The sequence below is a fragment of the Chlorocebus sabaeus genome, chromosome 27 (assembly GCF_047675955.1).
Source record: "Chlorocebus sabaeus isolate Y175 chromosome 27, mChlSab1.0.hap1, whole genome shotgun sequence".
In the NCBI taxonomy this organism is placed as follows: Eukaryota; Metazoa; Chordata; class Mammalia; order Primates; family Cercopithecidae; genus Chlorocebus; species Chlorocebus sabaeus.
Window position 1 is genome coordinate 46832814 of NC_132930.1, and position 14154 is coordinate 46846967.

The window sequence follows — 14154 nt, forward strand, 5'->3', positions numbered from 1 at the left end:
AATTCTCTCTCCCCTCTGCTCTTTTTGGGGGGCCACCTTCATTACTAATCACTCTTTCAATATATTTTTTAAATTATTTTTAATTTAATTTTTTTTTCAAGACAGAGTCTTACTCTGTTGCCCAGGCTGGAGTGCAGTGGCGCCATCTTGGCTCACTGCAACCTCCACCTCCCGGGTTCAAGCAATTCTCCTGCCTCAGCCTCCCGAGTCGCTGGGATTACAGACACGTGCTACCACACCCAGCTAATTTTTTGCATTTTTAGAAGAGATGGAGTTTCACTGTGTTAGCTAGGACGGTCTCGATCTCCTGACCTCATGAGCTGCCTGCCCCGGCCTCCCAAAGTGCTGGGATTACAGACATGAGCCACCATGCCCAGTCCCCCATAATTTTATTTATTTATTTAATTTTTTCTTTTGAGATGGAGTCTTTTGAGATGGAGTCTCACTCTGTCACCCAGGTTGGAGTGTTGTGGCTCAACCTTGGCTCATTGCAACCTCTGCCTCCCGAGTTCAAGCGATTCTTCTACCTCAGCCTCCTGAGTAGCTGGGATTACAGACACCCTCTACCACACCTGGCTAATTTTTGTAAAGAAGGGGTTTCACCATGTTGGCCAGGCTGGTCTTGAACTCCTGGCCTGAGGTGATCCGCCTGCCTTGACATCCCAAAGTGCTGGGATGACAGGCATGAGCCACCATGCCTGGCCTACGTTTTTTTAAAAAGGTAATAACAATCACTAATGGAGTTGTTTTGGGTTTTATTTTCATAATTATCCTCAGAAAGATAAGGTAAATGTCTGTACTGGCAATTTTCCCATTTCTGAGCATGCTTTGTTGAGGAATAATAAAAGATAATGACTCTGCCATAAAGACTATCTGCAAAAAAAACATAGTTCCTATTAATTCAAGTTTCCTCTTGCTTAAAAGGAGCCAGGACTCAGTAATCGCCATAACTTCAGAATAAACCACCCAGGACTCATCAATATCATTTTTTCCTGACACCATATGGATTTTTCTTTATTCTTCCCCTTTAAACGCTGTTAAACCAAAATCAGAAGTAATACTCAGACCTCAGAACTACTATCTGGCTTGTAGTTAAAAACATGGATTTGGGTCAGGCATGGTAGTTTGCACCCATAATCCCAGCACTTTGGGAGGCTGAGGTGGGAGGACTGCTTGAGCCCAGGAGTTCAACACCAGCCTAGGCAAGATCATGAGATCCTGTCTCTACCAAAAAAAGAAAGAAAGAAAGAAATATATATGGATTTGCTCCTTCTTTGAGAAACTGAAATTCTATCTTGACTTTCTTTTGCGGGGGGAACAATTTAGCATTTTTTTCTAACTGTAGAAGTTGAAATAAAATATATCTCTCTTTTTGAAATTTTTTTATTTTTTGTGGAGAGGAGTCTCGCTATGTTGCCCCGGCTGGTCTTAAGCTCCTGGTCTCCCATCTCAGTCTCCTGAAGTGCTGGGATCACAGGCGTGAGCCACTGTGCTCAGCTGCAATATATATTATAGTGTGGAAATTGGCAACTATTCTCTACTTAGTTATTAGCAAACAACATACATGCCAATCCCAATGCTAAATTAAAACATGGACTATGATTAGTGATTCCTGTCTAGTTTATTTCTCATAAATTATGTGGCCTTCTAATATTAAAACAATCTGTACACATTAAGGACACTGAATAAACATTCATCATGCTTTTTGTAATGAATGTTTTACTTATTAATCATTCATCCTTCTCTTCCTTCCCTACCAAATCAGAGTTTCTGCCCGATTTTGACCTTCCCCTCTAGGATGTGCTTTCAGCGCAGTCTCTGGTGGCTGCCGTACATTCTGAACCCCTCTCTCCCCTTCCTTACACTGACTTTAAGTAGAAGAGCAGCGAAATGTTGCTGTATTTACCAGGAGGCAGGGGCTGTGTGACTGGGCCAACCCCAGCCCTCCTCACCTTGTACAGCCATGCTGAATGACCTGGCTCCTGACACACACCTGGGCCATGGCTGCCCCGCTCTCAAGCTTTCTCCAGCTGTGAGTTCCTGCAGCTTCACTACCCTGGCTGGCCACCCAACTCTAAGTGCTTCTTCAGCCTTCTTCGTGAGTTCTTGCTCCTCTTCCTACTTCCTTGACCAATCAGCACCCACCTCTGCCTGCAAGCTCTCATCATGCCTATGACTGCACAGATCACAGGGGCAGGGCTTATTTGGGATTCATTTGTGCATCTCTCTTATTAGGTCATAAACTCCTGAGGGCAAGAACTGTGTCCCATTCATGACTCAATAGTAGACAGTCAATTAATGTAATCAATCTTACTGATTATATGAACTTTGAAAAGTTACGCTAGACTCTGCCTTCTCTGTTCCTCTGTCACCGATTGAGTCTACTCCACTGATTAACTCTTGCGCCCAGGCAGAAAACCCTCAGTTTTTCCCTTCTAGCGGACAATATTCATCACGAGTGCAAAGAATTTCAGTAAGAACATTTAACATAGCCTGAATCACACCTATGAATTCTCTTTATTCCAAACCTTCAGGACAGTTAAACTTCCTGCCTCCTGAAGCCACCCATCTCATCTGTGATCTGTGATCCTGTCCAGTACTGGCTGGCAGCATACAAGGACACTGGCCCCTCTGAGGCCTTCTTTCCCCACACTGACATGTCCTCACATCTACACCTCTTGAGGTCACGTGGTGTTAGGATGGACCACTGTGACCCCCATCTAAGAGGTCTGATGTGCAGCATGGAAGGGATCTGCTCCAGAGCCCTGTGTCTGATGATGTGGCTGCAGGACTAAGACCCCAAGGGCAGTGTTCTAATACAGCTCTAGGAACTGAGTAACGATCCTGACAAAGTCAAGATGAACCTGAAAGGTGCACCGTACGGTGCATGTTCCCATCTCCCCACTCCCATTGTCTGCAGCTGTGCTGTGGCCTCTTCATGCTGTCATCCTTTTTTTTTTCCCCAGGCTTTCAAACTCAGGCTAAGATCCTACCTATTCTTTGAGATCATTTCCAAGGGCTACCTTCCACATAAAATTTTCTCTCCAGTCCTTGCAAAAGAATGAAATTCTTCACAGCAACCCTATAACACAGAACACATCCTGCGTGTCCTCCTATCACAGTGTGGGCTCACTTTCCTTGTGTGCTGGAGGCCCCATGGGCCTGCCCTCTGGACCATGCCGGGTTCTGTCCCTGCAATAAGCAGCTCAGGAGCTCCCACACTGTGGACGGGGAGTGGATACCCATGTAACACAGTCATCAGGCCCCAAACAGCCAGGACCTGCTGTTAAGGCAAAAGCCTAAGTACCTGACTGACCTATTTCAAAAGCGCCACCTTTCTCGCTTGCTTGTGGGACGGCGGGGACTGAGCTGATGCAGCTGGTCATCCAGCAGCCTATGCATTCTCTGTGCTCTTGTCCCCACTGAGTCCAAACACAAAGGTTATCTTTAAAAAATAAAACAATAGGCCGGGCGCGGTGGCTCACGCCTGTAATCCCAGCACTTTGGGAGGCTGAGGCGGGCGGATCATGAGGTCAGGAGATCCAAAACCATCCTGGCTAACACGGTGAAACCCCGTCTCTACTAAAAATACAAAAAATTAGCCAGGCATGGTGGTGGGCAGCTGTAGTCCCAGCTACTCGGCAGGCTGAGGCAGGAGAATGGCGTGAACCTGAGAGGCGGAGCTTGCAGTGAGCCGAGATCACGCCACTGCACTCCAGCCTGGGCGACAGAGCAAGACTCTGTCTCAAAAAAAAAAAAAAAAAAAAAAAAAAAACAATACCAGGAACCCTTCACCTCTATATTTTATTGTAATTTACTGCTTCTTCATGACTTTGAGGGTGAAAATATTCAGATACTGCATAAAGACAGCAATCTCACTTGCTACAAGAACACCAACACTGGTGCTTTTAGACATAAGGTTTATCATCAAGTAGTGGCACCACTCTTACCAGATTATCAAGCATCCGCATGAGGGCTTCAAATTCCTGCTCACCAATCTGCCACTTGGGAAGCGATCCAGTGCCTTCTCCTACAGGAGACCCTGGGGAACGGGACTTGGCTTTGTACTTCTCAGGATTCAGCAGGACTAAGTTGTCTGGTCCTCCTGCACTGGCCAGAGTTCGAACCTTTTCCAAAACACACACAGCATGGCTTGAGTTCCTTACTGAGATCAAGAGGGTCAGATGACTTGAATAAAAATGCAGATTTCAAAAGAAACCAAATCTCTAGAGTGTAAGAATAGAAAATGTAGAATGCATAGTGATAGACTGATCACAAGCTTACTTTCAGATGTATTTCTTTAGCATGACAAAAATATTGGGCACCAAAGTTGGCAGAGAAATGAGAAAACACAGCACCTTTCAGGATCCTACAAAGGACTTGGGACCTCACTACGCCACAGACATAAGTCAAGAAGCAAAGGGGAGAACATGAACTAAGGGCTGACAGAGCAGAGGGGAACTCACAGCTGTAAGCTGCAGGCAACTCTCTGAGTCTCTACTTCTTTATGCCTGCTTTTTCAAAGAGGACTGTGGGGGGGTCACATGACATCACGTACGAGATGACACACGCTAAGCACCTGATGCCAGGCCTGGTACACACCAGTACTCCATAAACGGTGGTGACTGACACATTTGAAAATTTAAAAATTAGAAATGAAAAGTCCAGTAATCCTTTGCCAACTTCAATCGGTGAAACAGCATTTCTCCTGATCAAGTCCCAAATCCATGAGCTTATCTTTGGCAAAGAGATTGCTCAAAGACTCCTCTCCTACTCGATAAGTATCAAAAAAATCTATGTGAACCCCAGACACATCTAAATAAACTGCAGAGTGATTGGAATGGCTGTCCCCTACCTGGATCTCACAGGCAACCACAAGGTTATGGATGTAATAGAAGGCCTCCTCAACGCTCTCTCCAACTGACACGAGCCCATGGTTCCGGAGAATAAGAACCTGAGGGGAAGCAGGAATGCTCTATGGAGCTGGACAAGAAGACTGGTCCTTTGCTTTATTCTTCTTTCTGCTGTACTTTAAATACCAGATTAGACGCCTACTGACCTTGCTTTTAGGCCCCAGATTTTTCTGAATTAAAACTTTTTCCTCTTCATCAACCAGAATGCCATGGTAGTCATGATAAGCCACTTCTCCAAGGGAAAGTGCCTCCGGGGAGATTGGCAAGAGGCCACATTTCATCGCAGAGACCTAGAGACCAAATGGTCGCCATGAAGAAGGAAAAGCTGGGGTTACACAATGACCAGTGATATGGTAAATGCTGTCCTCGCAGAAATAAAATAGGAAGGGAAGTGTTTTTGTTCTCTTCTTGAAAACAAATCAATCTATGAACTTAAGACAAACTTGACTTCCAGTGCTAACAATTCACACTTAAAAACAAAATTATCCTTAAACTAGGAGAGCTTCAAAAGAAAATCCACATCTTTCTAGACTTTTTCCCACTGATTATAAGTGCTGTGTAAACCTAGATTTAATTATACAATGAGCACTGCATCTAGTGCAAGGAGCAGACCACAGACTCCTCTGAGGACTCAGTACATTTCAAAAAGAAGGCTTCCCGTCAGGTATGGTGGCTCACACCTGTAATCTCAACATTCAAGAGGCTACGGCAGGTGGATTACTTGAGCCCGGAAGTTCGAGGTCAGCCTGGGCAACAAAGGGAGACCCCCGCCTCTACAAATAATATTTTTAAATTAGCCAGATGTGATGGCATGCATCTGTAGTCAAGAGGCTACTCAAGAGGCTGAAGCAGGAGGAATCCTGAACGCAGGAATTCAAAGCCAGCCTGGGCAACATATGAGACCCTCATCTCTTAAAAAAAAAAAAAAAAAAAAGGAGGAGGAGGTTTCCCAAGTGCTCTAAGTTTTGTGTACTTTTTATCTTAAGTTGTAGATAACATTAAAACACCTAAGAATTAGATGAAAGCAAATTTATACAAGTTTGTATATATATAATTATATATATACAATTTTTATATAATTTCTCTACATGTATTTAAGTAAAACTGACTCTCAAAGAGAAAAATCTAAGTGTTCATAGAGTCTTTAAGTTTCCTAAAATTCCCCAGAGTGGCCTCAGAATATGCCATTTTTGAAGGTCTTCTAAAGACAAGACCTATACACAGCAACATTATGACCCTAAAGTAACAGGCTCCAAAGATTCAAAAACTATCTTTAGGTACAACAATTCCATACAGAAAAGTTCATCTAAAAAGACAATACCACATTTAACTCCTTCCATAGTATCAGCTCTCATACAAGAAATTTCCTTACCAAGCAAAATTATTTTGATAATTTTAAAAACAGGCTGGGCGCAGTGGCTCGTGCCCATAAACCCAGTAATTTGGGAGCCAAGGCGGGCAGATCACTTGAAGCCAGGAGTTCAAGACCAGCCTGCTCAACATAGTGAAACCCCATCTCTACCAAAAAATACAAACATTAGCCAGGTGAAGTGGCACGTGCCTGTAGTCCCAGCTACTCAGGAGACTGAGGTGGGAGAATCGTTTAGAACCCAGGAGGTGGAAGTTGCAGTAAGCCAAGATCGTGTCACTGCACTCCAGACTGGGAGACAGAGTGAGATCCTGTCTCAAAAAAACAAACAAAAACACATTACATGATAGCTGTTCATAACCATACTGTCAAAAGTACCTTTAATACTTCTTAAAAATCCATAAACATTTTAGTGGTTGGAGTGACATGCATTCTTCCAGGAAAAAAAAATCACATCATTCACACAATGATGTATCTATTAAACCACGATGTTGACATAAGAACCTTATGTTCAGAGTGAAACAAACCAGAGGTAATATTCATCCAAATAATCCAACACACATGACATTAAAACATCAAGATCAGGTTGGGCGTGGTGGTTCACGCCTCTAATCCCAGCACTTTGGGAGGCCAAGGTGGGCAGATCACTTGAGGTCTGGAGTTCGAGACCAGCCTGGTCAACATGATGAAACCCCATCTTGACTAAAACTACAAAAATTAGCCAGGCGTGGTGGTGTGCACCTGTAGTCCCAGCTACTTGGGAGGCTGAAGCAAGAGAATTGCTTGAACCCGAGGGGCAGAGGTTCCAGTGAGCTGAGAGTGCGCCACTGCACTTCAGCCTGCGTGACAGAGCAAGACTCCATCTCCAAAAAAAAACCCAAGATCAATTAAAATATAGCATTACTGAATCAATAAGGTCATCTGTTGTACAATAAACCCCAAAAGTTCTTACACAGAATTGGTGATAAAAAGCATATTTCTCAAGTACTGTGCTTTCACATGACATTGAGCAGATAGCCTGCATGTGCACTTTCACACGGAGGGGTCTGGGGCTTTGTCAGGGTGGCCTGTTCATACCAGAAGGGGGAGGGGAGGGTTCCTGAGCAGCTTGGAAGCCAAGCCTCGTAACAGCCTGCACTGCCTGTGTCTCTTCCCCCAGCTGCTCCTTTTCTTCTCCCCATCACAATCCAGCCTGGGTCCTGCTGGATGGCTGTGGGGAGCTGGACAGGTTGGTTTCTAGGCTTCAACCTCTCCCTTTCCCCAGCTCATCCTCACAGACTGTCCTCATGTTCAAGTTTCTTGCACCCCAAAAACCCTTCCCTGAGCCCACAGCACCCTGAACCCACCACCCCAGCTTGCCCTCTCCTTCTTTTCCCATTCTTGTTCTCGAATGAGGTGCCTGATTACTGCTGTCATTTTGCACTTCCCCACAGTCTTTGACACCCTGAAATCTTACCTCTCCCTCAAGTCTCTATAACTTTGTTTTGTTTACTGTTATTTTACTTTTTTGAGACAAGGTCTTACTGTCACTCAGGTTAGAGTTCAGTGGCACAATCATAGCTCACTGAAACCTCAACCTCCTTGGTTCAAAATCTTCCCACCTCAGCCTCCCAAGTAGCTGGGAGTACAGGCATGCATCACACCTGGTTAATTTTTTAATTTTTTTTGTACAGATGGGGTCTCACTATGTTGCCCAGGCTGGTCTCCAACTCCTGGGCTCAGCAATCCTCTCACCTCAGCATCCCAAAGCCATGTGATTACAGGCATGAGCCACCACGCCCAGCCATAATTTTCTAATTGTTAAATCTAATAGGCATTTTCAGACTTATTACATGTTTTTCAAAATTAAATGGGATATACGGATCCCTTACAAAGAAAAAACAATTATTTTAAGAAAGTCACACTTAGTGATAAACCATTATTTTATATTCAACAAAATTAGTTTTACTGACTATAAACAAGGAAGGGCAAGTCAGAGGAAATGTGCAGTGCCTTTCACTAAGCAGCTTTAAAACTTGAGATGCTACCAGGGCAGCCACTCACCGCAGCCCCTGCTGGGGTATGAATGTGCACAACACACTTCACATCCGGGCGTGCAGCATAAATTGCAGAGTGTAAGGTGAAACCAGCTTGATTTACTCCCAGATTAGTGCTTCCACGATCTACTACATCTCCTTGCAGATTGATCTTAACCTGAAAATAAAAAAACAAAACATTTAAATACCAAAAGGACTTCATTTTTCTTTCTTTTTTTTTTTGATATGGTCTGGCTCTGTCACCCAGGCTGGAGTGCAGTGGTGCAACCTCGGCTTACTGCATCCTCCACCTCCCAGGTTCAAACAATTCTCCCACCTCAGCCTCCCAGGTAGCTGGGACTACAGGTGCGCACCACCATGCCCAGCTAATTTTTGTATTTTTTTGTAGAGTTGGGGTATTGTCATGTTGGCCAGACTGGTCTCGAACTTCTGGACTCAAGTAATCCACCCGCATTGACCTCCCAAAGTACTGGAATTACAGGTGTGAGCCAATGTACCCCACCGCAAGAGGACTTCAAATTACCCTAACTAGAAACTATTGAAACCCAAGGTTACAATATTAGTAACTTCTCTCAAAGGTTTTTCTGTAACTGAACACATCACATAAAACACAGGCTCTTTCTTGTTTCTTGGGTTTTATATATTTAGCTGATCTGAAGATGTCAAATGACCTAATATGACCTGCACATACAAGCTGCCAAAGAGAAGGACATTCTTACCAAACTGGATGCAGTCACTTCACTGTAAAGAAGCCCAAAAGGTACAATGAGGAAGTGTTCCTGCTCAGAGTTCACTCTGGTCTGTGGGGAAAATGACTGAATTAGCTCAAAGATCCAAGTGAAATTATTTGCATCTCTTTCAGGCTACAAACTCATAGGTTTGTTTAGAGTGAGCTATGCAGGGAAGTGTTCATGCACAATGCCTGTCACGAAGCTAAGGTGTACTGGAAGCTTTCCATTATTCTATTGTACTAATTTATCACATATATAAAGTGCTTCTTGCTCACATTCATGATAACTGACTTTATACAGGAAAAAAAACAGTTCCACACTAGCCTTCTGACAGGTCAATACATTACTGCTGGGTTACTCTACTGCACTTTCTAGTGGCTACCAGTGTCAAAGACAAAAAGGTCTCACCCTCAGGGATGTAACAATGAAAACCAAAACTAACATTTTTTTTTGGAGACAGGGTCTCACTCTGTTGCCCAGGCTGGAGTGCAGTGGCGTGATCATGGCTCACTGCAACTTCTGCCTCCCAGGATCAAGTGATCCTCCCACCTCAGCCTCCCGAGTAGCTGGGACTACAAGTACACAACACCATGACCAGCTAATTTTTGTATTTTGTATAGAGACAGGGTTTTGCCACGCTGGCCAGGCTGGTCTCAAAAACTCCTGGGCTCAATTGATCCACCTGCCTTGGCCTCTCAAAGTGCTGGGATTATAGGCATGAGCCCCTGTGCCTGGCCAAAACTTACTTTTAAAAAGTCAAACAGAATGTCCTTTTCTTTTCTCCTTGCTGCAGTAGGCATTGACAAAATGAATTTTTTTTTTTCTTTTTTTTTTGAGACCGAGTCTGGCTCTGTGGCCCAGGCTGGAGTGCAGTGGCGCGATCTCAGCTCACTGCAAGTTCCGCCTCCCGGGTTCACGCCATTCTGCTGCCTCAGCCTCCTAGGTAGCTGGGACTACAGGCGCCTGCCACCACGCCCGGCTAATTTTTTGTATTTTTAGTAAAGATGGGGTTTCACCTCGTTAGCCAGGATGGTCTCGATCTCCTGACCTCATGATCCGCCTGTCTCGGCCTCCCAAAGTGCTGGGATTACAGGCTTGAGCCACCGCACCCGGCCGACAAAATGAATTTTTAAAAATATTTAACAACTAGGCTGGGCACTGTGGCTCAAGCCTGTAATCCCAGCGCTTTGGGAGGCGAAGACAGGTGGATTACTTGAGGCCAGGAGTTTGGGACCAGCCTGGTCAACATGGCAAAACCCTGTCTCTACTAAAAAAATATATACAACTTAGCCGCGTGTGGTGGCAGATGCCTGCAGTCCTAGCCAGTCAAGTGGCTGAGGCACGAGAATCACTTGGAACCCAAGAAGCAGAGGTTGCAGTGAGTCATAATCGTGCCACTGCACCCTAGCCTGGGTGACAGATAAGACCCTATGTCAATAAAATAAAATAAAATAAAATAATTAAAACCAACCTGTAGGATGTTGAACAATCATAAAAATCACAATGACAGGAATCTCTTCCTTACTGCTGGAGCCGTTTTGTTTTTTTTGGTTTTTTTTTTGAGATGGGGTCTCACTCTCTTGCCCAGGCTGTAATGCAGTGGCACAATCACACTCACTGCAGCCTCAACCTCCTGGCTCAAGCGATTCACACATCTCAGCCTCCTGAATAGCTGGGACTACAGGCACAAGTCATTAAGCCTGGCTATTTTTTAAATTTTTATTTTGGTAGAGATGGGGTCTCACTTAGTTGCCCAGGCTGGTCTTGAACTCCTGAGCTCAAGCAATCCTCCTGCCTCAGCCTCTCAAAATGCTAGGATTAGAGGTGTGAGCCACTGTGCCCAGCATAATCCATTTTTTAAGTCTCTACAACACCACATCCTCATTGCCTTCATTGGTTTGCCTCTTCATACAGTATGTTTTTCTTCCACAGTAATTCAGATTTGGTTTACACTATGCATTAAGCATATGCTAGACACTAGGAATACAGCAGTAAAAAAGAAGAGACCTGCCCTCAAAAATATTCAATCTAGTTTTTATAATGATTTTGGTATAGGCTCAAAAGGCTTCCTAAAGATTAAGTTCAAACACATTTACTACTGGGTTAAGGAACCCAGATCCTAACTAGGGTCAGATAGGTGAAGCTGAGTGTTTGTTGAAAAGGACTTAAGGTGTTTAGTCCAGCTTCCTAACCCACATAGTGATCTCTTCTGTAGTGGCCCAAATCGAAGCACACCCAGGGTCTGCTTGTTCTAGTTTCAGTGATGGGGATGCTCACTCCAGCCTCCCTCATTTCTTCATTCAAGAAAGAAATGGCCACCTACTCAATGAGAGCCCACCATGTCATGGGTGCTGAAGCAGTGACAAACAGCTGCTGGACAGACGTAAGGATTAAAACATTCTTTCTAGCACTGAGAAGAAATCTGTTTTCCTGTGTTTGTCACCACTGCCTCTAGTATATAACAAAGTCTAACCCCCTTCTACAATCTAATTTTCAGGCATCTGAATCTATCCTGTCTCCCTTTATATGATCTTTAGGCTAAACTCACCTGATTGCCTTAGTAGAGCATAATAGGGTTAAGAGCACAAAATCCAAAGTCAGATTAAGATTTAGGTTCAAATCCTAGCTCTGCCAAGAACTGGCTATGGTGTTTTGGGCACCCTGTTTTCCTCATGACTAAGTGGGGATGAAAAGAGCCTATGTCGATAATAAAGCTTGCAATAAATGGCATCTCCCCATTATTACCATCATTAGTGGTAGTGGGAGCAGCAACAGTAAATCATTGCTGGGGTCATTTACATGGAGAGTGAACTACAACACTCAGTCTCTATAAATCTCTATGACCCACTTCTTTGCAAAGCTGAGTCAGCCTTGCTTTCTATTTCCTAAAGTCAGCTCCTTTACCCTTTTTTTTGTTTTTTTGTTTTTGAGACAAAGCTCATTCTGTCGCCTGGAGTGCAGGGGCATGTTATCAGCTCACTGCAACCTTTGCCTCCTGGGTTCAAGTGATTCTCCTGCCTCAGCCTCTGAGTAGCTGGGATTACAGGCACACCATGCCCAGCTAATTTCTGTATTTTTAGTAGAGACAGGGTTTCACCACGTCGGCAAGGCTGGTCTCAAACTCATGGCCTCAAGTGATGTGCCCACTTTTTCTGGCCTCCAAAAATGCTGGGATTACAGGCATGAGCCACTGTGCCCGGTCTCCTTTATCTTAAAAAGCATGCGGACTTTTTTCTTTTTTCTTTTTTTTTAAATAGAGACAGGGTTTCACTATGTTGCCCAAGTTGGTCCCAAACTTTTGAGCTCAAATGATCCTCCTGCCTTGGCCTCCCAAAGTGCTGGGATTACACGCAGGAGTCACTGCACCTGGCCCATGCTGACCTTTTAAACTATTTAACACAAAAGTAAGCAGCTGTCTTAATTCCTAAGTTCAGTCAAAACAAAACATAAAACAAGGGATCTGTGTATATACTGGTTGGAATGAAGAAAAATAAGGATGAAAATAAGAAAAGATTAAGTTTCAGATTTTTTTTTTTTTTTGCTTATTTTAAAAGCCTTTATTTTGAAAACACACATACAAGGGTATTTAGAAGACATAAGACAATGTAAGTGTAAGTCAAACATCCATGTATCTATCAATTAGCTTAAGAAATACAGTAATTCTAGTGGCCAGGCACGGTGGCTCACGCCTGTAATCCCAGCACTTTGGGAGACCGAGAAGGGTGGATCACGTGGTCAGGAGATGGAGACCATCCTGGCTAAAACGGTGAAACCCTGTCTCTACTACAAATACAAAAAAAATTAGCCGGGTGTGGTGGCGGGCGCCTATACTCCCAGCTACTCAGGAGGTTGAGGCAGGAGAATGGTGTGAACCTGGAAGACAGAGCTTGCAGAGAGCCGAGATCGCGCCACTGCACTCCAGCCTGGGCGACAGAACAAGACTCCGTCTCAAAAAAAAAAAAGAAAAAGAAAGAAATAAAATAATTCTAGTTATCTCTGAAGTTGTTTCTCTTCCCTCATAACCCAAAAGTAACCACTATTCAGAATTATGTAGTAAGCATTCCCTTTTTTCTTTACAGTTTTCCCAGTCATCCCTAAGCAATTTATTAATTTTTACCTGCTTATTAACTTTACATAATTGAAATCATACTATGTTTTTCACTGACTTTTTTCTCAACATTATTTTTGTGATTCCTCCAGATTATGACCAACATGACTGTAATTTATTTTCACTGCTGTATAGTATCCACTCAATGAATACACTAAAATTTATGAATCTATTCTTCCATAAGTGCGTGTGGTTTCAGTCTTTGCTATTAAAAACTATGCTGCCATAAACATTCTTGCGCCTGTCTCCTACTGTACATATTCAAGTTTCTCTAGCATAATAAACTAGGAGGTAACACCAAGTTATTTTCCAAAGAGCCTAATTGAAGATACAGTCCTCCAGTACTAAGTACATGATAGTTCTGTGCGTCTACAACCATCTTTTTTAAAAATTAAAATCTGATGTCTGGGACCAGGTGCAGTGGCTGACGCCTGTAATCCCAGCGCTTTGGGAGGCCGAGGCAGGCAGATCACGAGGTCAGAAGTTCGAGACTAGCCTGCCCAATATGGTGAAACCCTGTCCCTACTAAAAATACAAAAATTAGTGGGGTGTGGTGGCACGTGCCTGTAGTGCCAGCTACTCGGGAAACTGAGGCAGGAGAATCGCCTGAACCCGGGAGGTGGTGGCTACAGGGAGCAGAGATCATGCCACTGACTCCAGCCTGTGTGACAGAATGAGACTCTGTCTCAAAAAAAAAAAAAAAAAAAATCTGGTATCTATGACATTTGTGATATGAATTTATAATTTCCTGGTTACTAAATGATTTCAGTAACTTTTCATATTTTTACAAGGCATTCTTATCTCCCCTTCTGTGAAACTCCTTTCTTGCCTTTTGTCCATTTTATACTGGTTTGTCTTTTTCTTACTGACAGTTATCTATTCCAGACATAATTTCTTTTATTTATTTATTTTTTTGAGACGGAGTCTCGCTCTGTCACCCAGGCTGGAGTCAGTGGCATGATCTCTGCTCCCTGTAGCCACCACCTCCCGGGTTCAG

At 43.7% G+C, this 14154-nt stretch overlaps 1 protein-coding gene across 10 annotated transcripts in view; it reads right to left on the reverse strand.

Moving 5' to 3' along the window:
- The window catches only part of ADD1 (adducin 1), an 88083-nt gene that overhangs the window by 27511 nt on the left and 46418 nt on the right, over positions 1–14154 (reverse strand). For all 10 annotated transcript variants that reach the window (XM_073012558.1, XM_008018073.3, XM_008018078.3 and 7 more), the window contains 5 exons: positions 9038–9118; positions 8326–8475; positions 5060–5203; positions 4856–4954; positions 3951–4127 (listed from right to left, as the gene is read on the reverse strand). In XM_073012558.1, the coding sequence (XP_072868659.1) occupies positions 3951–4127; positions 4856–4954; positions 5060–5203; positions 8326–8475; positions 9038–9118 (651 nt within the window). The remainder of the gene's footprint in view (positions 1–3950; positions 4128–4855; positions 4955–5059; positions 5204–8325; positions 8476–9037; positions 9119–14154) is intronic.